General features: G+C 45.3%; 1 protein-coding gene across 3 annotated transcripts in view; it reads left to right on the top strand.

The window, feature by feature from the left end:
• The first annotated feature begins 816 nt into the window (after positions 1-816).
• Positions 817-25,870, top strand: part of FEZ1 (fasciculation and elongation protein zeta 1) — a 47,522-nt gene continuing 22,468 nt past the window's right edge. For 2 of the 3 annotated variants that reach the window (XM_056860808.1, XM_056860806.1), the window contains exons 1-3: positions 817-895; positions 9,162-9,503; positions 19,825-19,924. In XM_056860808.1, coding sequence (XP_056716786.1) covers positions 9,193-9,503; positions 19,825-19,924 — 411 coding nt within the window. In that variant the 5' untranslated portion in view covers positions 817-895; positions 9,162-9,192. Of the gene's footprint in view, positions 896-1,488; positions 1,511-9,161; positions 9,504-19,824; positions 19,925-25,870 lie in introns of those variants that run through there. The other variant, XM_056860807.1, reaches the window with a different exon arrangement.

The following is a 25,870-nucleotide window of genomic DNA, read 5'->3' as shown; positions in this document are numbered from 1 at the left end:
GACCAGTATGAAAAGTGATTATTTTAAAATGAACTCCCTGAAAGATCGTTCACACTGTATGTATGTGAATGTTTGCTGTTTGTATGTTTTTTGAAATTTTAAATTAAAAAAACATTTTAAAAAAACAATTCAACTGGGATAAACCCCTGGCTGCAAACATTTTGTCTGAATGGGGTTCGTAAGAAATGTACAAAAAGCAGGTGGCTCAGGTGCTACCTGCGGTGTCTTTTCACCACCACCATCTTTCTTATTTATACATGCTTTGGGGGCTAAAGAACAGATTGTATGACAACATTTCCACCCAGCAGTGTGAATGACACATTCCCTCGGTCCTGGAATAGCTTGTAAGGAACAGATGCTCTAACTCTGGTGCCGCTTACTAGAATCTTTTGTATGCGTTGAGATGACTCCGTTGGGGGGCAAAAACGAGGCACCCGTTGTGAATGGAGCGCCGTCAAGACTGCATTAACTGCAACGTCGCGCCGTGCTGGGATGAAGGGGAATCCTTCTTTCCATAAGCTGGCTGCCCCTCTCTGGCCCCAGAATTAGGGGTCTGTTTTCCTATTGGGGGGGGGGGTGTCTCAATCCCAGTTAGGGCTTCTGTGCCTTTTTGGGGGGGGGCTGGCATCTGGGTCTGAGGAGCCACTGTGTTGGTGTCAGTGCCTTGGAGCTAATGCATATTGATGAGGAAGGCTGGGCCCGCAGCTTGCTGAAGCTCTGCAGAGAGGGGAAGCAGCCCAGTGCCTGGGAACAGCACTGTTCCTGCACAGGCAGGAAGGCAGGCAGCTGCTGGCTGGTTCGCTGAGCGCATCCGCATTTCTGGTTTTCTTTTTTCATCTTTCCATCCTCTGGGCCCATCAAATGGGATGTTGAGTTGAGTTGCTGCCACGCACAGGTGTGTATTTCTGGGTGTTGGGGGCGGGGAAGGGGGGGGATGCTGGAGAATGCTTATCCACAAGGGTTTCTAAGCAGCCCTTTCCCATTGTTCGTTAGGAAAGGCCAGGCTGAATGTTGAGCTGATGCTGGAAATTGCTCCTCTGTCTTGGATGGAGTGATTTTGGCTTGCCACAGTGCTGTTGGCTAAGGGAGGAGGGAGTACAGTGGCATATATATCCATGTACGGTGGCTTGTGTATGTTGGGCTTGGGAGAAAATGGAATTGGGAGGGGGGGTGCTCTCTCTCTGTGTGTGTGTCTGTAGATTGCATGCCTGTTTGGAAGAGAGAATAGATGTTTTCGCTTTTGTGTACAACAGCCTGGTTGTGTGATGGTTGCGTTGTGTGTACAGGTGGGTAATGTGTGCACCATGCAGAAAAGGTCAATTGGGATCATATGAACAGGGTGGGAGGGGGTGTTATGAGTGGATCTGTGTGAGACAAAGAGAACTGGATGAGGAGTGGGTTGCGGCCGGCCCGCTACGCTGGGGACAACGAAGGCTTCGTTCATGAGGGCAAGTAGCTGTGTAGAGGGGATTTTCATAAGGAGGTTGTTAGGTGTGCAGGAAGTCCAGTGGTATGGATGTTTGTCCATTCCCAGTGTGTGGTGGCATTAGTATGTGGGAAATGATGAGCTGTGAGCCTTGAGAAGAAAGCGGCGATGCCTGCTCATGAGGTATTTTGTGCCTCTGGAAGAGGGTGGTTGACGCTCTCTCTCAGCTGCAACTTTGCTTGGTGTACAGGCAGGAGATTATACACGGACACAATTGCTGTTGTGTTTGTGGTGCAGGTAAAGTTATTGGTGAGTGGCCATGTGGGCAAACGAAGGTGGTGTGTTGGTGCAGAAGGGTGTTGGCTTCTAATCTCTTTTCTGAGGTCAATGTAAGGGAAGGGCTCATCTCCTTTGTGCATTGTTTGGGGGAACAAGGTGACCTCCTGTTTACTGCTGTCCTGACAGAATTGTTTGGGATGCCTTTAGATACTGCAAACAGAGCAGAACGGGCAAAGTCGGGTTGTCTGGGGATGAGGAAGTGCAAGGTTTTCACCTTCTGGCTAGGTTTTTGGCCCTGACACCTCTCATTTATAGGTTACAACAAGCATTCACGCAGTGGAATCGGGTTTTTTTGGGGAGAGGGGACACAGTTAATATATTGGAATTGAAAAGCTTAGGCCTGTTTCTTAGTCCCTGATCTGCTAAATGGTAAAGTGGTATACTTCACAGAGTTGTTGTGGCAGTGGAAAGAAAAAGAAAAATAATTGGCTGCCATATCCCCCCCTCCCCAGTTCTTAACAGTTTTTCCTTCAGGCTTTGCATAGAGTAGCTAAGAATTATATTTGTTGGAAGGGCATGAATTTGCATCTGGACGTACTTTCCCTTGAGAAAATAGTTAAGTGGGTCCATTTTGCTCACTAGATCTGCAGAAGAACTGGGGTTGCCAACTTGGGCATGGGAAATGCCTGGAGATTTGGGGGTGGTCCCTTTGGAAGGGGGGATTTGGGAAAGGATTTCACCTAGAATCTATGGTATACCATAGAGTTTACCTTCTGAAGCTGCCAATTTATCTAGAGGAAAAGGGGCTCTGTAGTCTGGAGATCAGTTGTAATTCTGGGAGAACTCCAGACCCCAATTGGTAATTGGCAACCATAAGAACAAGTGGGTAATGAGGCAGCAGAGAATGGTAGAATAGACTGTACACCTTAAGAATCCAGGTGAGGGATTACATTTTTCAAAGTTCAGCTACTATAATCATTCCCAGTGAGTGGCAGACTGTTACAGCATGTGCAGTGCTAGGGCGGCATCTTTCTCTTTAATGTGTTAGTATTTGCAGGGAGCCTTTACACCACAAGGATCATTTATGCCTGGGAGTTTTACCTGAGGTTCGTTGCTGGCTGGACCCCCACTTTCCAGCTGGGAATCTCTGCACCAGCAGCCTCCAAGCTCAAATCAAGTCCCGCCCCTTTAAATGCTGCTTTGTAATTGGCTTACTTGTAGTGCTTACTGTGAGAGAAAAACCCTCCCAAAAAACCCAATTGCTGCATTAAAAAAAAAAGCATTTTAAAAACAACCCCCCCAAAAAAACCCAGAGCAATTTGAAAGAAAGTGGGGGGATCCAAGCCTAGGTTTTAAAAAGCCTTTCTTTTGCTCAGAAAGAGCTCCGAGAAAGCATGAAGCATTTGAATCCCAGCCTGTTTACATGCTGCTTTGTGATTGGCTGTGAGAGTAAGCATGCTTCCTGTGGCCCGTGCTTTGTCTTCTGCACGGAGATTTCAGCTGGGCTGAGCTCAGGGGAGAGGGAAGAGTCAGGTTAACAGAAAATGGGAAGACCTGGACATTGTGAGGGCTGGCAGCAAGGTCATTTCTAATGGACGGAAAACTCATGCAGAACTCCAAGGAACAACTGAGTCAGACAGGGGGCGAACATGAGTCCAAGTACCCATGCATAAATGACCAAATATTAAAAATGAGACTTTCCTCATCTGAGGTTTTAAGTAGTACCCTTTACTACCTCAGAATTTTAGCACATCATCTAGCTTCATGCTGACTGACCAGGCCTCACCCTGCAGTGAGGAGATGAGTGTCTGGTTGTCATGTTTGGGATCATCAAGGGATTCCCTCCCAGGCCTAGGACATCTTTGCTATCTTCATAGTACACTTTTGACAGTAGGGGAGTAGGGTTATGCTGTTGTGTCTGGCTTGCTCCCTTCAGTGATTGGAACTATTTTCTCTGTCAGAAGCACTATCCAGAACATTGACTTTGTAACTATGACATATTGGCATTTAGGCTGTAGTTTTGAAGGAGGGAGGGCACTTGGGTTGTTGTGATGGACAGGAGGTTGTCCTGCCCCTGAGGTAGGGTTGCCAGCTCCAGGATGGGAAATACCTGGAGATTTTTGGGGCAGAGCCTGAGGAGGACGGGGTTTGGGGAGGAGAGGGACTTCAATGCCATAGAGTCCAATTGCCAAAGTGGCCATTCTCTCCAGGTGAACTGATCTCCATTGGCTGGAGATCAGGCGTAATAGCAGGAGATCTCCAGCTAGAACCTGGAGGTTGGCAGCCCTACCCTGAGGGCAAAAACAGCCACTCAGCTGAGCCTATGGGAGTGCTGCTCCAGCATCTAATCACCTTTGAGGATGGGGATGGCATGTTGGAGGGAAGCACAGCAGGAGTCAGTTCAGGTCTGCCTCAGGGAGAGTGTAGTGATAGTCTGGGTCTGCCTCAGTGAAAGAGCAGACCATTAGAAGGGTAGCTCTGCCTGGTAACATGGCAGACGGCCTTAGCCCTACCTCTATGAGAGAATAGGGTACCTGACAGTTAGGCCTGCCTGTCTCTGGTAATGAGCAGACCTTGTACCATTTAGTCTGACTCTTGGGAAAGGGCAGGCTGTTGTGGGTGGAGTAGGCTTGCCAGGTCCCTCTTCGCTACCAGCGGGAGGTTTTTGGGGTGGAGCCTGAGGAGGGTGGGGTTTGGGGAGGGGAGGGACTTCAATGCTGTAGAGTCCAATTGCCAAAGTGGCCATTTTCTCCGGGTGATCTGATCTCTATCGGCTGGAGATCAGTTGTAATAGGAGGAGATCTCCAGCTAGTACCTGGAGGTTGGCAACCCTAGGGTGGAGTCCCTTGTGTGTGAGAGCATCCAGCCTAGTGTGTAGTCAGTAAAAGCCTGTTTGTGTCTGCAAGCATTAAAGAAAATTCAAACCACTCTCTGAAGCCACAAATAGCTTAGATTTATGTGCCTCAGCCAGGCTTCTCCTTTGACTACCTGGAGACCTGTGCTGCTGATCTGTTCTTTGAAACCAATCTGTAAATAAATAAATCTTCTGTGTTGCTTATATAACAGTCCTACCTCAGTGATCTCCATATTCTACTTGCGCACCACAAAACTTCCAATGTCTATATGCTTACTACCTTTAGAATACCTGGTAACTGAGGGGAAGGTTTATAGTTTTAAAAAAATCTAGCTCCCCCCAAATCATAGGAGGCTGTGTGGGTTTTCTCAGTTAGTAGAAAAGGCCTTTCACAATTCCCAACTCCAGATGAGGAAATTCCTGGAGATTTGGGGGCTGGAGCCTTGAGAGGACCTGGTTTGGGGGCGGGGAGTAACCTCACCAGGGTATAAGGCCATAGAGTCCACTCTCCAAAGCGGCCATTTCCTCAAGGTGAACTAGGGTTGCCAACCTCCAGGTATTAGCTGGAGCTCTTCTGCTATTACAGCTGATCTCCAGCCGATAGAGATCAGTTTGCTGGAGAAAATAGCCACTTAGGTAATTGGACTCTATGGCACTGAAGTCCCTCCCCTCTCCATACCCTGCCATCCTCAGGCTCCGCCCCCAAAAACTCCCAATGATGGCGAAGAGGGACCTGGCAACCCTAAGGTGAACAGATCTCAGTAGTGTAGAGATGAGTTGTAATTCCGGGAGACCCAAAGGCCACCATCTGGCAATTCTGGTGGGCACGTGGATAAGAGGGCTGCCCTGTGGTAAGGAACTGGACTAGGTTTTGACTATTGGTCTTTGTCAATTTTATGAGATGACTAAATTGTGTCCCTAGGGAGGGCAGCCACGAATCTAGAGGGCTCTGAGCAAAAATATGAGCAGTACCTCAGATAGAGAGGACGGAGACCGTTTTTTTCACTGAAAAATGTGAAGGGAAGAGTGGCTTGTGTGTGTAGAGGGGGGTGCTGCTGGGCAGGATCCTACCAAAATGAAAAGCATGGAGAGACTGGTAGTACTTGGAAGAAATATTTTTCATTTTCCCATTCTCCCCCCCTCTCCCCCCAAGTTGCACGTTCAGCTGCTTCTGTCACATTGTGTTTGGCCGGAGGGAATGTGAGTCTGCACGTGAAATGAAGCGGTGCATCGGAAGCTCTGCCCTCGCTCTGCTCCCTGCCCAGAAGCCCAATGTCCCCTTGGGAACGGAGGTCATTCCTGCTCCGAGAGAGGGCCCTGTTAAGGGAATTCAAGACGAAGGTAGATAAAATTAAAAATCAAAGGTCTGAAAAGGTCAGCAGCCGAAGGGAGTCTGGTGGGGGGGCAGCCTTCTTATACAGCCGATGTGTTATCAGGTCTTCTCTCTCCATGCTACAGAGGTGCATGAAGGTTTTTAGTTGTCAGCAGCTATGTGCGAGAGTTAAGGAGTGGAATAACAAATGGTCTTGCTGCAGAGTTCAGAGTGAAGTGTAGCTATTGTTGGAACCACGTAGAGGGGCAGGACTTGGAACAGCAGGGACAAGTATGGATTAGGATGTGCTGAGCAGGAGAATCTTTTGAAATCAATGGACTGTCCAGCTATAATTAATTTTACTATTGCAACAACACAGAGTCTCACGGCATTTTAAAGACTGCTTTGTCATAGCGTAAGTTTTTTGGTGACTTGAGTTCACTTTGTTAGATGCACAAAGTGTTCTCCAGTTGGCAGGCATTTTACTTTCAGTTATAGGGAGAAAACGCATGGTCAGGATTCAGCCAGGATTGAACGCATGTTCAGCGAAACGCATTCATTTGATCCTGGCTGAATCCTGGCTGAAACAGGGAATAAAGGAGGCTAAAGCGACCATGCGTTTTCGCCCTTCACCCACACACACAGAAGTGTAACAGTGGAAACTGTAAAAATGGGACCAAAAGGCCATGGAATGCAAGAAGTAGTCTAGGGTTGCCAGCTCCGGGTTAGGAAATTCCTGGAGATTTTGGGGGTAGAGCCTGGGGAGGGCGGGGTTTGCAGAGGGGAAGGACTAGGTTTGCCAGCTCCAGGTTGGGAAATACCTGGAGATTTTGGCGGTGGAGTCTGAGGAGGGCAGGGTTTGGAGAGGGGAGGGACTTGAATGCCATAGAGTCCAATTGCCAAAGTGGCCATTTTCTCCAAGGGAACTGATTTCTATCGCTTGGAGATCAGTTGTAATAGTGGGATATCTCCAGCCGCCACCTGCAGGTTGGCAACCCTAGGAAGGACATCAGAAGGATATAATGTAATAGAATCCACCTTCCAAAGCAGCCATTTTCTCCAGGGGAGCTGATCTCTGTAGTCTGGAGATCGGTGATAATTCCAGGAGATCTCCAGCCACCACCTGGAGTTTGGTAGCTCTAACTACAGCCCTTGACATTTCCAATTTTCACCCCATGGGAAGGCTAGATCCAACCGAGCATGCTCACAATGAATCTGTTCACTTTATTGCATTCGCGTGCATTTAACTGAGACTACAGCATGTCATAAAAGCATGTTGTTCCCTAAGTATGTCCAAGGTCCAGCTAAGGACCTGAATGGAAGACCGGGTATGCCAATAAAGATATTGAAATTGAAGGAAGACCACCAAGGACGTTTATGCACACCACCATAGAAGAAAACAGGAAAAAGTTGCAGCAGGATTTCAGAGATCTGCAAATCCATGTAAAACTACAGCAACAGTTTGTTGCTTTGTGCTGGAGGGTTGTCACAGAAACACATCGACAGCTGAATGATTTCTGGTGTTTGCAATAGCTGCTTTGACAATGGAGAAAATTTAACCCAGCAGATGAGTTCTTGGCTGCAGTTCATCTAGTTGCAACTGGACTGGATGGAAACAGCAGGCAAATAGGCAGTTTCCTTTTAGATTGGACGAGGCACGCGGGCTACAGGGCTTTGGCTTGGTCCCATGTGTGGGTTGCGGTAGTGAATTCACTCTGTTTGTAATATCCAAAAGCAGTTAACAGCACACTTTGGAACTTTAGCTGGGTCAGGCTGGAAATGATAAATGTAACAAATTAAAGCTGAAAGGAAGCAAGCTGAGCCATCCCTGGTGGAAGAGCCTTTCCAGACAATGTTGCTGTTTTAATTGCAATTATTGTGTAGCTGTTGCACAGGATCCAGATGCCTTTCCATTTGCTGTGGGCAGTATCACATTTTCCTAGTAGTCAGACCACAGCTGAGAAAATGCAGATTTCCCTTGCATCTGTTGCAGTGGTGAGTACTGAGTCCCAAGTAAAATATATCTGTTTCTCCCCTTTCCCAAAGTGCCTGCACCCTACGTCCTAGAGCTTCTTTCCTTTCTCACAGCCAGTGTTGTGGGGAAATAAGCTTCCAGTGGGGTGTGGCATCTGAACTAGGGTTGCCAACCTCCAGGTACTAGCTGGAGGTCTCCTGCTATTACAACTGATCTCCAGCCGATATAGATCAGTTCATCTGGAGAAAATGGCCGCTTTGGCAATAGGACTATGGCATTGAAGTCCCTCCCCTCTCTAAACCCCACCCTCCTCAGGCTCCTCCCCAAAAATCTCCAGGTATTTCCCAACCCAGAGCTGGCAACCCTAATCTGCTCAGTGGTGGAGCATCTGCTTGGCATGCAGAATGTCCCAGGTTCAATCCCCGGCATCCCCAGTTAAAGGGTCTAGGCAAGCCGGTGATGTGAAAGACCTCTGCCTGAGACCCTGGAGAGCTGCTGCCAGTCTGAGTAGACAATACTGACTTTGATCGACCAAGGGTCTGATTCAGTATAAGGCAGCTTCATGTGTACCCCCGCTCTGCTTTTGCTGTTAAAATTAGACCCCTCTTTCAATGTGATTGGGAAATTCAGTGTATAAATACATGGAGCTGCTGCTATCATGCTAGACTTGCCAATTTCAGGTTGGGAAATTCCTGGAGATTTGGGGACAGAGCCTGGCAAGGGCAGAGTTTGGGGAGGAGAGGGAGCACGGCACAGTTGTGATGTCATACAGCCCACCCTCCGAAGGTACCATTTTCTCCAGGGGAACTGATTTCTGTTGTCTGGAGACCAGTAGTAATTCCAGGAGAACTCCAGGCCCCACCTGGAGGTTGGCAAACCTGCCAAGGTTGGTACTTTTTTACTGAGATATTTGTATGTATAATAAAAAGACAATACCATGCAGAGAAGCTGTTTTCTCTGTGTATTTTACTCCTTTTTATTTAAAAATTTCAAAACATTTTAACATCAAAACTAGCACTATCACATGATTAAAGAAATCTTAATTAATTGCATGTGTTTTAAACCAGCCAATAGATTAACTTTGGATACATTTGCATATGAATAACCCCATTAAAGATAAGAATCAAACAATTCTTGTTTTGCTGTTGTAGGATGCATGCAGGCTCCATCTGATGTTTGTAGTCACTCTTTATTTATTTTGCAGATTTGCAGTGTAGGACCTCCCTGTTCGACCAGCCCCAGAGGGCACCAGGATCACTGGTTTTTATTACTATTGTTACTATTGGCTCATTATTGTCCATTCTTTGTATCCCAGAAGTCATCACTGTGTCCTTAGCCAGCCCAAGATGGAAGCCCCTCTGGTAAGCCTGGATGAAGAGTTTGAGGACCTAAGGCCGTGCTACATTGATGACAAGGATGAGAAATCCCACTATTATTATGGATCTTCCCCTCGGCACTTGGAAGACCCTTCCCTTTCTGAGCTTGAGAACTTCTCTTCTGAAATCATCAGCTTCAAGTCCATGGAAGACTTGGTCAATGAGTTTGATGAGAAACTCAATGTCTGCTTTCGGAATTACAATGCCAAAACTGAGAACCTGGCCCCTGTGAAAAACCACCTCCAGATACAAGAAGAGGAAGAAAATCTGCAGGATGAGGAGTGAGTAGATTAGAAATGCTCCATTATACTGAAAGAAACGTGTTGAAGGAATTTGGTGTGTGAATTAAATGTGTCACTGGCCTCTTGCTCTTAAAAGTTCATCCGTGGTCATGCATCCATTTAGCTATTACCATGGCCAGAATGATAAAACTACAATATTTCATGCTCCTGTCATGTATAGACAGCAGCCTAAATAGACCAGACTAGCTGGAGCTTGTCTGAGCTTGGAAGCTAACCAGGGTTGGGCACAGTGACTACTTGGGTGGGAGACCACCAAGGGAGAATGGGGCTGCTATGCAGAGGAAGGCAATGGCAAACCTCCTCTGCTAATCTCTTTTCTTGAAAATGCCATGACGTGGAACTTCATGGGATCACCATAAGTCAGTTGCAACTTGAAGGTACCTAATTATTATTATAAGAACAGATAATATATGCATTTATTTAGAATAGGTGTAGGCAAGCCAGCGTGGTATATAGGGTTGTCAGGTCCCTCTTCGCCACCAGCGAAGGTAGAGGCTGAGGACAGTGGGGTTTGGAGAAGGGAGGGACTTCAATGCCATAGAGTCCAATTGCCAAAGCAGCCATTTTCTCCAGGGGAATTGATCTCTATTGGCTGGAGATCAGTTGTAATAGCAGGAGATCTCCAGCTAGTACCTGGAGTTTGGCAACCCTGGTGGTATAGCGGTTGGAGTTTTGGACTAGGGTCTGGGAAGTGTTCTTATTGTGAGGATACATTGAAGGAAAGAACAGTGTAAGTACTGTCTACTCTGACCGGCAGCAGCTCTCCAGGGTCCCAGGCAGAGGTCTTTCACATCACCTACTTGCCTAGTCCCTTTAACTGGAGATGCTGGGGATTGAACCTGGGACCTTCTGCCTGCCAAGCAGATGCTCTACCACTGAGACACAGCCCCTCCCCACCACTGTTAACCACTACACTACGCTTGCTCTCTAAACTTTTTTCTAAACTTTTTCCTTCAATTGTGACTTGAATGTTTTGAATCTGCCAGGAAAAGGGCTGATTCACGTTGACAGGCGTGGGAGGGAGTCTCTATTCCTGTGGCTGGTTCGGCACATTGGCCCAGAGCAAAGCTGAAATAAGTGCATAAGCAGCTGGTTTCTAGAGGCTGATGGGATGACTCACCCTCCTCCACTGGCCTCAGTGCTCATACCTGGAATTACAGCTGTGGAAGAGGCATGGGAGGAAAGGGTTAAACTTACTCCCACTTAAAGCCCCTTCCCCAGTCTTCCAAGCAGGTGCCTGGAGCTGCTAATTATATTTTTAAGAAATCATAGGAGATCCTAATCCTAGATCTTGCAACGCACATCTCTTTTTGCCCTGTCTTGCACAGAACGTTCTGTGTGCATGCGGACCTACCTGTTTTGGGTGAGATGATTGGTTTTGTTTTTGTGTTGATGGTGTTTTGGTGACTCACTGGAATGGTCTACACATACCAACAGCTTCTTAATTATTTGTACAGGTTTTTTAGATCAATTTTTATATTGCTGATTATGGTTCCTGATTTTTTTTAGTGTTTGGTGTTCTTGTTATATTTTATTGTTCAAATGTGCCTTGGGAATTTTTTATGACAACAACATACAAACATTTTATAGAAATATATTCAAGGGCTGGCAGAGCAGGTCTTTCCCCGCCTTCCCCTTCTTGTCCTAAAAATCTTCATGAAGAGCAGGAACCCTGTTGAACTAAATGCACCACGGTTCAAAGGGCTGCAGTGAAGAGGGGAAAGAGGGTGAAGTCATCCTTCTCTTTAGTCCCTAAAGCCTGTGGGGACACGCAGTGCAAAGTTCATGTGAAGGATAGATTTTTCTCAACTGCCTGCCCTACATTTATGCCTCCTGCTTACTTGGGCTGAGATTTCTCCAATATTTGGTGATCCACAGGCTTTCAGTGTGGCAGTGGGGTGATGAGCATGAGTTCTTTCTCTGGGTATGGCTGTTAAATGTGACTCCGACACACATGCCAAGATGCTAACTCTCCAATGAGCATTCTTGACAACTGTGATCATTTTGGGTGTTCCTGTTCCGCCTACCATCATTAGGTGCGATAAGGTGCACCGCAACTTGAGACAAGGGCTTTTTAGTTGAGGTGTCTTGATTATTAAATGACTTCCCCATATCCAGTCTTCTACCAGCGAGTCTTAAATTTTTGGTGCCAGGTCAAAACTTACAGTGCATTCCTAAGGAGAGTTACTCTAGTCTAAGCCCGTTCATTTCAATGGGCTTAGACTGGAGTAACTCTCCTTAGGAATGTACTGTTAGAGGTGCACGTTAGACCATTGAAAGTTGGTTAAGAAGGGTGTAACTGTGTTTAGGATCGCACTGTTAATCTTTTAGGCAGTTACTGATTTTGTTGGGAATTTTTTTCCTCCTTCATTTTAATATTAGATTTTCTGTTCTTCTCTGGGTCAGCTGATCAAGAATTGTTTTAAAATAGGTTGTTTTCTGTTGCTTGCTGGTGTCTGATTAAATTTATTTATGTATTTAAAATGTTTGTATGCCGTCTTTCCACAGGGTCCCCAAAGCAGCAAACAATCAAAATAGTGTTTACGATACTGACAAAAAGATATCCAATATTTAAAGCAATTAAGTAAAACGTATACCGGTAAACACACGTAAACTCAGAGACACACAAACTGAGAGCAGGGTAGTAAAAGCTAGTGAGAAATGCCAAACGAAACAAAAAAAATCCTTAATGACCTTGGGCCAGGGTATTTGAGGGCTGCCTTTGCTCATATGAAGTTGCCTGTAGTTGCAGTTCATTCTCCTGCTGCTACCTGGGGTTTATGGTTGTTGTCTGGATGACTTGATTACTTTATTTGCTTAGTTGATGTTTCTGCTGAGTTTTATGGGGTGGTGATTTGCATGGTTTTAGGCTGCTGCTAATTGTTATGTGATGCATTAAAAAAGGTAATGGTAGTCCCCTGTGCCAGCACGGGGTCATTACTGACCCATGGGGTTTGCGGAGGGGAGGGGGCCTCAGCAGGGAATGATGCCATAGACTCCACCCTTCAAAGCAGCCATTTTCTCCAGGGGAATGGATCTCTGGATAGGTTTGCCAACCTCCAAGTAGTAGCTGGAGATCTCCCACTATTACAACTGATCTCCAGGCAAAAGAGAGCAGTTCACCTGGAGAAAATGACTTCCTTGGAAGGTGGACTCTATGGCATTAGACCCCACTGAGGACCCTCCTCAGGCTCCACTAGGGTTGCCAAGTCCCTAAGCTGTGCTGAGTAATTTGGTAGAAGGACAGGATATAAATACAGGGTCAGGGCAATCCAGAGCAGACCTCAGCAGAGCTATACTCTTTTAAATCCACTGAAATCAGTGAGTTGAGAAGAATGTTTAGGATTTCAGTATCATTGCTTTAATACCCGGCCTTTTTTCAAATCAATAAAATCATTTCAAAGCTATGGTTTTATTGCTCAGTGTTGTTTTTGTTATATGCTTAAAGGAATATTTGTTAACTCAAGCTCTTTTTATCTGAATAATTTAATCTGGAGTAAATAGCTTCTCTTTATTCTGTTTGCTGCAATCAAAGCCCTTCAAAACACGTAATCACAGTGGTGATCATTACCAATGATATTCATATACAGGCCAAATTCCCTGTGTATGACAAGTAAGTGCTGGGAAGTAATAGCCAGCTACCGCTTTCCAATTGCTTGTGCACACCATGAAAGAGATGTGTCTAACCATCATAACAATCAGCTTTGGCTCCCCACCACGAACATGCTTTACATGTAAGAAAAGGACAGCATCTCTGAACACACGTTGATAATGGAAATGGATTATAATTAGGGTTGCCAACCTCTAGGTACTAGCTGGAGATCGCCTGCTATTACAACTGATCTCCAGCTGATAGAGATCAGTTCACCTGGAGAAAATGGCCGCTTTGGCAATTGGACTCTATGGCATTGAAGTCCCTCCCCTCCCCAAACCCCGCCCTCCTCAGGGTAGTCAGCCCTCACGCCGGTAGTGAAGAGGGACCTGGCAACCCTAAGTATATTCCACTGCAATGATTATTAACTGCATTGGCATGCACCAGGGGTTCCCGACACTTCTGAGCATGCGGGCACATTTGGAATTCTAATGTGGCATCATGGGCGCAGCAACAATATGGCTGCCTATAAACAAAGTAAATAAATAAATATTGGTTTTGTCTATTTTGTTGAAGAAGAGCTGTATGCTACCTTTCAAGGTGGCTGACAAAAAGAAAATGTCAATACAGGCAATGACAACTAACCAAATAAAATCCACCAAACCATTAAAAGACCCCAACCAATAAAAGCATCAGTAGCACTGCAGGATTAGCCAAAGCAAAACTGTAATCCATTAAATGCACATGGATAAAATTATTTTGACTTGGTGCCTAGAAGACGGTAAGGCTGGTGCCAAATTAGACATCTCAGGGGTCGGTTTAGCTTAGCATGACAGGAAAGGAAGTCTGCGTCTGGTTTCTATCTGCCTAAAGCTTCAAGGACAGGGGGCTCGAAGAACAGTTAAATATAAACCGTAGAGCTTGATTGGGAACAGGCAAATCTTCAGGCAGATTTATCCCACTGTCTATTAAACCAGGGTTTGGTAACTCAGCAGAGATTACCAGTTTCTTTAACCACCAGTTTAATTTATTAAACCATGATGTCATAGTTCTATGTGTGCATAATATTTCTGGGAATTATAAGTAGCAGGCCAGCACTGGCAGTAATGATTAAATGAAGGTTTCTTCACTGCTGGTAGCCCAAATAAATTCAGCATCTCTTTCATGGGTAGAAGCATAATTTCTCTTTGTATTACACTACAACCATCAGATTTTTCACTTTATCCTTGTTCTTTTTGCTGTTGAATCTGTTGCTTCCCTGTTTGGTTCCCTGCAGCTGCTGTCATTAATTTTTTTTCTTGGCTTGGCCCCAGAAATGTGTTTTTTTCCCTTTTCTGAATAGAGACTGTGTTTACTATTGTAAAGACATGGGTAAGGATGTACAGTAGAGCTCCGTGTTTTGCAGACCTCAGTTATACAAAATAGCTTGTCATCTTCATTCACTATAGGTGCAATTCCAGTCCAATCAAAACCAATTTAGCCATCATATTTTTATCCTGATCTCCCTCCAGGGAATACACTGTAGCATATATGGCTCTCCTGTCTTCCATATTATCCTAGTAACAAGGAGAAATAAAAGGGCAGCACCAGTCACAGGAAATAAAAAATAAGGCCAAGGCCGATGGTGCAAATAGAGTTGCCAGCTCTGGGTTGGGAAATACCTGGAGATTTTTTGGGGTGGAACCTGGGGAAGGTGGGGTTTGCAGAGGGGAGGGGCCTCAGCAGGGTGTGATGCCATAGACTCCACCCTTCAGAGCCATTTTCTCCAGGGAAATTGATCTCTGGATAGGGTTGCCAACCTCTAGGTAGTTAGTACAGGAGCGAAACATACAGCTATGTGCAATAGTACAAAATTTTATGCTACAATAATTATTACAACTTACAAGGTGTCTATACATACATTACACCAACAATAAAAACAAACAAACGAACAAGTGGCTATATACAAAATGTTCAAGTACAGAGTCCAAATATGTAGAATTGTGATTCTCAAAAATATTTCTTTCTTGATAGAAAATAAGCCTCCAAATGTGAGGAATCCAACAGGAGTTTTGCCAATGAGGAGACGATCGTTTCAAGTTCCAAGGGGCAACTCTTTATCAGTCCTTCAAAAATCTCTGTATGATCATTTGTATAAATAAATTCCCATGATGGGTAAAGCATTCACCAGCCACGTTTGCTTCATTTCCCCAACGGGGTAACAATTAATTGGCAAAACTCCTGTTGGATTCCTCACATTTGGAGGCTTATTTTCTATCAAGAAAGAAATATTTTTGAGAATCACAATTCTACATATTTGGACTCTGTACTTGAACATTTTGTATATAGCCACTTGTTCGTTTGTTTGTTTTTATTGTTGGTGTAATGTATGTATAGACACCTTGTAAATTGTAATAATTATTGTAGCATAACATTTTGTACTTTTGCACATTGTTGTACGTTTCACTCCTGTACTAAGTTCCTTATCCTTTGATATCAGTACAGTGGTGCCTTTTTTCCTTCCAACCTCTAGGTAGTAGCTGGAGCTCTCCTACTATTATCTCCCAGCGTGGTGTAGTGGTTAAGAGCGGTGGTTTGGAGCGGTGGAGTCTGATCTGGAGAACCAGGTTTGATTCCCCACTTCTCCACATGAGTGGCAGAGGCTAATCTGGTGGACTGGATTTGTTTCCCCGCTTCTACACACGAAGCCAGCTGGGTGATCTTGGGCAAGTTACAGTTCTATTACGAACTCTCTCAGCCCCACCTACCTCACAGGGTATCTGTTGTGGAGAGGGGAAGGGAAGGTGATTGTAAGCTGGTTTGAGTCTCCCTTAAGTGGTAGAGAAAGTCGGCAAATAAAAACCAACTCTTCTTCTTCCTCCTCCTCCTCCTCCTCCTCCAATCTCCAGGCAAAAGAGAGCAGTTCACCTGGAGAAAATGGCTGCCTTGGAAGGTGGACTCTATGGCCCCACTGAGGTCCCTCCTCAGGCTCCACTGGGGTTGCCAGGTCCCTCTTCGCAACTGGCAGGAGATTTTTGGGGCAGAGCCTGAGGAGGGCGGGGTTTGGAGAGGGGAGGGATTTCAATGCCATAGAGTCCAATTGCCAAACCAGCTATTTTCTCCAGGTGAACTGACCTCTATTGGCTGAAGATCAGTTGTAATAGCAGGAGATCTCCAGCTAGTACCTGGAGGTTGGCAACCCTAGGCTCCACTCCCAAACTCTCCAGGAATTTCCCAACCCAGAACTGGCAACCCTATCTCTGGAGATCAGTTGTAATTCCAGGAGAACCCCAACCTCCACTTGGAGGTTGACAACTAGGGTTGCCAGCTCTGGGTTCGGAAATACCTGGATATTTGGGGGGTGGATCCTGAGGAGGGAGGGGTTTGCAGAGGGGAGGGCCCTCGATGGGGTATAGTGCTATAGAGTCCACCTCCCAAAGCGGCCATTTTCTCCAGGGAACTGATCTCTGCCACCTGGAGATCTGTTGTAATAGCGGGAGATCTCCAGCTTCCACCTGGTGGTTGGCGACCCTAGGGGCAAAATAAGGTAAAAATATATTTTATTACTCAATTAAAATTCCCAAAATTCCCTACATGTTTTGCCAAGAGGCTTCTTCAAGGCAATCTGTTAGTCTTGCAGTGATTTTCCAAAAAGAGTACATGATTAGTGGCCTCGGCCTTATTTTTTTGTTTCTATTTTATCCTCACAACAATCCTGTCAGGTAGGCCTGGCCTAGTGAGTCCCAGGACTGAATTGGGTTTTGAAACTGCCCCCTCATCCTCCCCAGATAAGAGGTAAGATTCCAATTAACTTGAACACAGTAGGTGGGATTTTATGTCATCACGATGGAACTTTATGCCACTATTGCTGTCCCCTTGTTTTCTAAATGAAAGTGATTTGCATTATCCATGGGCTGCTCCAACTGCTAGTCTCATTGACTTTGATAAGGATGCACTCATGTGAGTGAAGCTGGCCCGAGGTGAAGTGCCTGTATTATTGAATTAATTCCCAATGACAATAACACAGCAGGAGGTTGGTAGTTTAAAGCAGTTTGTTTATTAGGCCCAATATACATACCGGGTGAGAATTGCCCCAATGCGCAGGACAACTCACACCTCGAACAAAGGATTGCAACAACGTTTATAACCTCTGGTTAGGGGTGTTACATAGTGCGTAGAGACACAAGGATCCAGTAACGGATACATTTGGATTAGCATATCCAATTAGAGAACCGTAGGCGTTACAACTTGAGCCTCCAGTAGGATTGAAACTATGCCCTTGGTAGCTTCAATCACTAGTGGGCCCCTTCCTGGGGCGATCTGTACCAGGCACGACTAGACTCTTCTGTTCTGGCAGCTCATCATGGTGTCTGCCAGACTCATGCTAACTTAGTGATCACACAGGAATGAATAGGAACCTAAGAACAATACTTGACCCCTTATACATGGGGTATTTCCATTATATATGTGTGCAGAATATGGTATTGTGCTAGATGCTAACCCTTATGCCCTGGGCTTAGCATCTTTACAAGTGTGAGTATGCGGACTGAATATAAAAGCATACATTTCCAATAATAATGACGATTATAGGCATTACAGAGGTCAGCCAAGAATCGTGTTTGACTCCCGTTGATTTTGTGTTGAATTCATTCTGCAAATATGCAGTGAAGTGGAAACAGAGGCGGTTGAGTGCTCAGTTTATTTGTTTCAGCCGCTGGCCATAAAAAGCATGCCTACAGAATAGGAACCCAAGATAATAAATAAAGCTGATTAAATAGTAGACAATCAATAAATGCATATGAAGAGAGCACAGAGTAAGCACAGGCCTATGTGAAGTGGTCTTGGGACAAAGCATCAAGGCCTTTGAGAGGGAGGCACTGAGCGGGAGAAAATTCACGACAGGGCTGGAAACGCACCAATTTTGTGTGCCTATAAATTCAGCAACAATTTGCCAATCCCATCCTCTGCCCTCTTCTTCTCCCCACTGATCTGTATGCTTGCACACTTGAGGAGGAGTAGGTAGGGTTGCCAACCTCCAGGTAGTTGCTGGAGATCTGGGTACCCAAGGCTGGGTGAAAAGAAAATATATATAAGTCTATGTATAAATACTGAAAGTATAATTTATTAGAAGCGCTATATAAAAGTTAAAATTATTTAAAAGCATTAAAATAGCACAATGGCTATTGGACTCTATGGCATTGAAGTCCCTCCCCAAACCCTCCCCTCCTCAGGCTCCACCCCAAAAACCTCCCACTGGTGGCGAAGAGGGACCTGGAAACTCTAGGAGTAGGGGAGGCAGGTCCTCCTTGGCCCATAGTTACTTGATACATTCCCTGTGTGATGAGGACACCACAGAACTCAATTGCTGTAGAAAGGTTCAGCAAAAAGAATTCTGATTCCCCTGATGAAGGTGAAACGTGTAAAGGCTGTCTATGAGAATAAAGTTGTCACCAGGCACCTTGCAGCCAGCCAGTGTGGTGTAGTGGTTAAGAGCAGTGGTTTGGAGCGGTGGACTCTAATCTGGAGAACTGAGTTTTATTAGCGGCGGAGGCTAATCTGGTGAACTGGATTTGTTTCCCAACTTCTACACACGAAGCCAGCTGGGTGACCTTGGGCTAGTCACAGCTCTGTTAGAGCTCTCTTACCCTCACCAACCTCACAGGATGTCTGTTGAGGGGAAGGGAAGGTGGTTGTAAGCCGGTTTGAGTCTCCCTTAAATGGTAAAGAAAATCGGCATATAAAAACCAACTCTTCTCCTTTTTTCCTTTTCGCTGATGAGGACATCTCCAGTTGACGACCTTACCATAGTTGGGGTTCAGCTAGGGTTGCCAGCTCCGGGTTGGGAAATACCTGGAGATTTTGGGAGTGGAGCAGATGAACACATGAAGCTGCCTTATACTGAATCAGACCCTTGGTCCATCAAAGTCCATATTGTCTACTCAGACTGGCAGCGGCTCTCCAGGGTCTCAGGCAGGGGTCTTTCCCATCACCTACTTGCCTGGTCCCTTTAACTGGAGATGCCTGGGATTGAACCTGGGACCTTCTGCATGCCAAGCAGAGGCTCTATCACTGAACCACAGCCTAAGGAGGTCGGGGTTTGGTGGAGGAAGGACTTGAATGGGGTGTAATGCCATAGAGTCCACCTTCCAAAGCCGTCACTTTCTCCAGGGGAGCAAATCTCTGTCACCTGGATATCTGTTCACAACAGTATCAAGAACCTGGGCATCGTGGATTTAAATCCTGATTTAGCTGTGGGTTCACTGGATGGCCATCTGGCAAATCACAGTCTCTCCACTGGGTCCCCATCAGTTAAAATGAGAACAGTTTTGATCTATTTTATAGGGTTGTTATGAAAGTGAATGAAATAATTTATCTTTAGGCACAGAGGAGTTCAATTTTAAGTGTTGGGAATAAATGTTTTTTTAATGATTTCAGCCATATTTGCTATGGTAAACGGAATTAAAAGTCATCCAGATGTGAATTCTCTTTGTACTGGATTTGCACGAAGTTGGCCTGTTTGAAGCACGGTCTGTGCCTTCATTGTAGCAGGCAGTCTTGATGCTGTTTTTCGCTGGGTCGTTTAGTGGAACAGAACTCAGCAGCTGTGTCATTCTTGTTTTTCCACCGTCCTTTTTGAATTCCGCTTGCTGAAGATATTGCCCCAGAGTCTGCCACAGCTCCTTGTCAAGATACTTTCCCAGTATTAACATCCTCTTCTTTCTTTCCCAGGGTTTGGGATGCTCTTACAGACAATTACATCCCATCCATCACTGAGGACTGGAGGGACCCGAACATCGAAACGTTAAACGGCAACATCTCAGACACAGAGGTACTTACCTGGATTTGTGTCTCCTCCCCTTCCCTCCCTCCATTAATCTTTAGATGAAACGATCACGCCAGGCTGGTGCAGATGCACGGCGTGAAACATGGCTTGCAGGAAGATGATGCTTAAGCCTTAATGCATGCAAAATGGAAACTGTGGCCACCTTTCCATGATTGATAGAATGTGAGAATGAAACCTTCGATGGATAGCAGAATAAATTTCCCAGTGCTGCTTGAACTGAGGTCATTGGTCTTTGGAAATGGAGAAGCAGGCTTAATGCGCTTGTGTGTGTGTGTAAATAGTGAATGAAGCAGTCTAAAAAGAGTATGTCAAGAGAAGCATTGTCATCGGGGCTGTTGTTTGCTTTGAGAGTGACATTGACAAGATCTGTACCGCCTTCCACCCTGACACATTCGGAACAATGAGGGCTGGCAGACTGCTGAACAATGGCAACTGTGATGGGTGAATGGCAACTCTGCACACTGCAGAGCACTGCAGGGAATGAACCAAGCCCTTTTGCTGCCAATTCTTTTTTGGCACTACTGAGAGGCCAGAAGTAGCCTGCTCCCAGGTGACTGGAACACTGAAGCAGTGGAAGGGCCATTCTTGGGCCTTCCCCCCCCCTTCCCATAAACCTGAAAAGGGCAAGCCAAAGTGAGGGTAAAAACACATGAAGCTGCCTTGTGCTGAACCATTGGTCTGTCAAGGTCAGTCTTGCCTGCTCTGACTGGCAGCAGCTCTCTGGGGTCTTAAGGGTCTTCATACCCACATTCTCCTGCAACATTGTGGTCACTTTCTTATTTCAGAATTGCCAACACCAATGGGCCAAAAAGGAGTGCAAGAATGTCATCTTCTGCTCCCTCCAGCACATCTGCGGTTGGGGAAAAGAAGGGAGCCATGATTGGATGGGGAGGAAACTGGGTTATGGTTGGAGGAAATGGCATGCAATGGAGGAGATAGTCATGGGCACCCGGTGCCCAATAGTACATAAAAACCTGCAACTAATCCTACTGCTCTTTGACTGTCACTGCTTGGTCTTTGCTGCCAACAAATACCGGTAGTCCTTGTAGTTTCGAGCTCCCTATAGCGACACCCTAAAGTGGGGCTAAAATACCATGTTCCAACCAACCAGTATAGGAACCTCCTTCCCTTTGATTATGCCAGATGTCACCATCTGCGATTGAAGGTGGCTGGGCTAAGCGGACCACTTTGACTCTTTCAGTCTCTGCGTGTGAGTGTGTGTGTGTTAAGTGCCGTCAAGTTGCTTCCAACTCCAGGTGACCCTATGAATCAGTGTCCTCCGAAACATCCTATCCTTGTTCAGATCTTGCAAACTGAGGGCTGTGGCTTCCTTTATTGAGTCCATCTGTTGTTGGGTCTTCCTCTTTTTCTGCTGCCCTCAACTTTTCCTAGCACCATTGTCTTTTCCTGTGACTCTTTGTCTTCTCATAATGTGACCAAAGTACTTTAGCCTCAGTTTAGTAATTTTAGCTTCTGTGGTCAGTTTGGGCTTGATTTGATCTATAACCCACTGATTTGGTTTTTTTTGGCTGTCCACGATATCTGTAACACTCTCCTCCAACACCACATTTCAAAGGAATCTACTTTCAGCTTCCTTCATTGTCCAGTTTTCACACCCATACATAGTAATAGGGAATACGATGGCATGAATTAACTTGATCTTGATTGCCAGTGACACATCCTTACACTTAAGAATCTTTTCTAGCTCCTTCATGGCTGCCCTTCTCAGTCTCTGAAGACCGCAGTTCGAATGAGGAGAGGAACTATTGCTCCCAAACTATGGAATGTGTGTGTTTGTGTTTGCGTTAGCTTTGCAAGCTGGGTAATGGAAAATTGCAGCTTCCACCTCTAGCTTCGTTATCATGCTCAGTCAACAATAACTTATTAGTCCTTAAATTATTAATGGCTTTGCTAGAGTAAAGAGCTAATTTAATCAGGCTGGGAAGCATGAACAACAGATGGCAAAGTTATGTTATTTTCAGCAGGCAATGGAAGCCTTCAGATTATCCAGAATTTCCCCCAGTAGCGTATTTTGTTTTGAGAGGCATACTGGGACTTTACAAAGGGTCTGAGCAGCCATTGTTGGTCTATATATGGTGCTTATAGGGTTGCCAACCTCCAGGGGGTGGCTGGAGATCTCCCGCTATGACAACTGATCTCCAGGCGACAGAGATTAGTTCACCTGGAGAAAGTGGCTGCTTTGGACGGAGCACCCTATAGCATTATACCCTATTGAAGTCCCTCCCCAAACCTTGCCCTTCCTATGCTCCACCCCCAAATCTCAAGGTATTTCCAAAGCTGGAGCTGGCAACCCTAGGTGCTCACAGCATTGGCCGATCCCTTAAAAATAACTGTATGTTGTTGATGTGTTGAAATTCCCCTCTCAAAGACAACACGTGCAGGAATGGTTGTTAGAGCCGTGGTTCCCAGTGACCAGCTAGCGCAGAACATCATAAATGACAGCTCAGTAGCCACCAAGTTCAAAATGTTTGTCAGTCAGGAAGCTGAGAGCCAGCGTGGTGTAGTGGGTAAGAGCGGTGGTTGGAGCGGTGGACTCTTATCTGGAGAACCGGGTTTGATTCCCCACAAGAGCAGCAAACTCTAATCTGGTAAACTGGATTTGTTTCCCCACTCCTACACACAAAGCCAGCTGGGTGACCTTGGGCTAGTCACAGCTCTCTCAGCACCACCTACCTCACAGGGTGTCTGTTGTGGGGAGGGGAAGGGGAGGTGATTGTGAGACGGTTTGATTCTGCCTTAAGTGGTAGAGAAAGTCAGCATATAAAAACCAACTCTTCTTCATTGGATGACCTTGGGGCCACTACTTCCTAGCCTTGCTTTTACCCCACAGGGTTGTTGTGAGGATAAAATGGATCAGGGGAGAACCATATATGCTGCCCTGAGCTCTTTGGAAGAAGGGCTGGATAAAAATATAGCAGGTGTGTTTGGCCGAGCTTGGCATGAGCTTGCCACTCTCTGCGACTGGGTGGTGGATGCAATCTGTGGATTAAAACTATTGATTTTATGCAGGCATTTCGTGTGACAATTACTATTTGATCAATAACCTTCCAAACCTACTTCAACATGATTCATGTCTCTGAAATCAAGGACCTCTTTCTTTAACCAGCATAAAGAAATTGTGTTCCTGCAGGCTATATGAGGCCTGAACTCACTGCCTATAAAATTAGGGTCATGTTATATGTCTAACAACAGTTTTCAACATTTTCAGGCTTGGCATCCATCTCTAACCTCAGCTTTGAACATGGAACCCACTTTTAATTGTTAACTGTATTATTTCTTCCTTTAATCTCTCTCTTTCTCTGGATCAAGACAGAAATCCACACCAAAACCATATGAGCTGCTAAACATGCCTGTCAAACCATGGTTTGACCATCCGAATGCATAGTTGAGAGCTGTGTGTCTGCTTTTTTTCTCTGAACTCCCAGCTTCCAACTCCTACCTCCATGGTGCAGCAGCCTCAGACATGGAGTGATGCTGCAACACCTGTTTTTCAATTCCGACATCATGACAAACCATAGCTAGCAGAACCATGGTTTGCAAACCAACTCCACTGATTCTCATCCTGGTTTCCCAGCCAATTGGAAACCATGATTTGTCAATACAGATATCTCTCTAAGCCAAGCGTTTAACCTATCTTCCTCACTAGGTGGGGTTACAGAATTTCCAGATGGGGCCAGACCTACCCAGGCCAATATGCATACGGGTGAAAGAGTGTCGCCTCTCTACTGCAAATCTGACTCCCCCTTTGTGTTATTCCTAGGGGTCCCCTGTTCCCCTAGAGCAATATTTGAGGGTAGCATTTTGATCTGCATCAGGAGGGGGAGGAAAGGAGGTCACACTCCATGGACAGAAATCACTGCTATCTGTAGAAAATCCAAGCTAGGGTTGCCAACCTCCAGGTGGTGGCTGGAGATCTGCTATTACAATTGATCTCCAGGGGGCAGAGATTAGTTCACCTGGAGAAAATAGCTGCTTTGGAAGGTAGACTCTATGGCACTATACCCCATTGAAGTCCTTCCCCAAACCCTGCTCCCTTCAAGCTCCACCCCCAAATTCTCCAGGTATTTCCCAACCCAGAGCTGGCAACCCTAATCCAAGTTATTGTGGCTGGAGAAATCCAGTCCCCAAATGATGACTGAGGGATATTTAAGGAGGTTACCCCCTTCAATCACCTTGGCATGATCACAGTCATAATTTTTTTGTTTTTTTTAACATGACATTTTCTCGTTGGAAATGCAGCTCCCATTCTTTCAGCGGGAACTGTCATGTCACAAATCAGAAACTTATTTTATGATCAATCGCTAGGTGGGTCGGGGTGATACACCTTCGTTGAAGTCCTGTGCCAAACTATAGTTATGCTTTCTTCAGCATGATGTGACCTCTTCTTTTACTCCATCTTTCTCCATCTTTCTCCTGTTTTCTGCAATCACAGTTTCTGCTTCTCAGCTCAGGGCATAACCCAGTTTATGATAGACCCATAGCCTATAATGAACAAAGTACCCAAAGAACAGTTCCTGGATCAAAGCTGTAACTAAAGCGTTGGTGCTCTCATTCTGGGTTGTTTTTCTCTCTTGGCGACTTCTCTTTTGCTTTACAGTTGAGTAGCAAGATTGGTATATTTGATTCATTCTTGTACCATCTTCTGAAATCTATAGCTTTATAGGAATTACTAGTAAGTAATTATGGTATATCTATAACCTTATTTAAGGAGAGCTCTCTTGTGTGTGTCAGTGCGAGTGACCTTGAGATAAACCAGGATGCGAAGAAGCAGATAAATAGGGATTTGAAGTGTTAAAGAAGGCTGAAGGGCCAGACCAGAATCAGCAGTTTTATACAACCTGATGAACTCCGCTGTCCCCTTTGTGGCACATGGCAGCTGCAGAGAGCCGTCATCTGCGGTGATGGAGTGCTGCAGAGAGCCGTCCAGAGAGCGTTTCCTCTCCAGGTGGTGACTGGAGATCTCCGGCTATAACAACTGATTTCCAGGAGACAGAGATCGTTTCACCTGGAGAAAATGGCTGCTTTGGAAGGAGCACTCTATAGCATTTAATCCCACTGAAGTCCCTCCCCAACCCTCCTCAGGCTCCACTTCCCAAAATCTCCAGGTATTTTACCAACAATGCTGGCAACCCTAACAAGGGAGATAGCCTTGCATGGGTTCTGTAATCCTAAATCTGCTACCGGTACTTGGGATAGGGTTTAATATCTTTCCTTTTAAATCACAATAACTGTATTACATCAATAACCAATGTATATAAAGGCATTTATAACACCATCCACAAACAAATAATATTAATAATTCAAATCCAGCTTGTTAAAATAATGCAAGCACAGACTAAAATACACTAAAATGTGACATTTGTTTCCATGGGAACAGAAATGACGAAAACAGCAGCACAACAGAGTTCCCCATTATATCTTCTAGCACAGTCAATACTTATGATTCATTTTATTTGGCCCTCCTCTTTTAATAAAGCATTAGTTAAATTGTTATTTGAGATCATAATGCAAAAAACATTACATTTTTAGATTGAGGCCATAATTTTTTTCTGTATGGAGTTGTATCAGTGTAGGGCACAGGACTTTAAAAAAACATGATATGTTAATGTGGCATATAAATATTATAAACAAATAGGAACAGGAATATCCGTTTGGTACAAGGCTGGGCATGAGAGGGTTGTGTTTTTTTTGCCATAGGTACACAAATAAGACAGTGTATACAGGCAGGCAGCAGCTGCCCAATCCATTTGTACACATGCTGTGCTTCATGCATTACAAAATGCATGCTTTTTCCTGCAGATAATACATGGGGATTAGTCTCTCTCTAGGAAAAAAACACACATGTATTTTGTAATGTTTGAAGTACACAGCATGGGAGTAAATGGGTAAACTGTGAGCCCGCAGGAATGC

The sequence above is a fragment of the Euleptes europaea genome, chromosome 14 (genome assembly GCF_029931775.1).
Source record: "Euleptes europaea isolate rEulEur1 chromosome 14, rEulEur1.hap1, whole genome shotgun sequence".
In the NCBI taxonomy this organism is placed as follows: domain Eukaryota; kingdom Metazoa; phylum Chordata; class Lepidosauria; order Squamata; family Sphaerodactylidae; genus Euleptes; species Euleptes europaea.
Note: the sequence above shows the minus strand (reverse complement) of the source record. Positions and strands in the feature narration are given on the sequence as shown.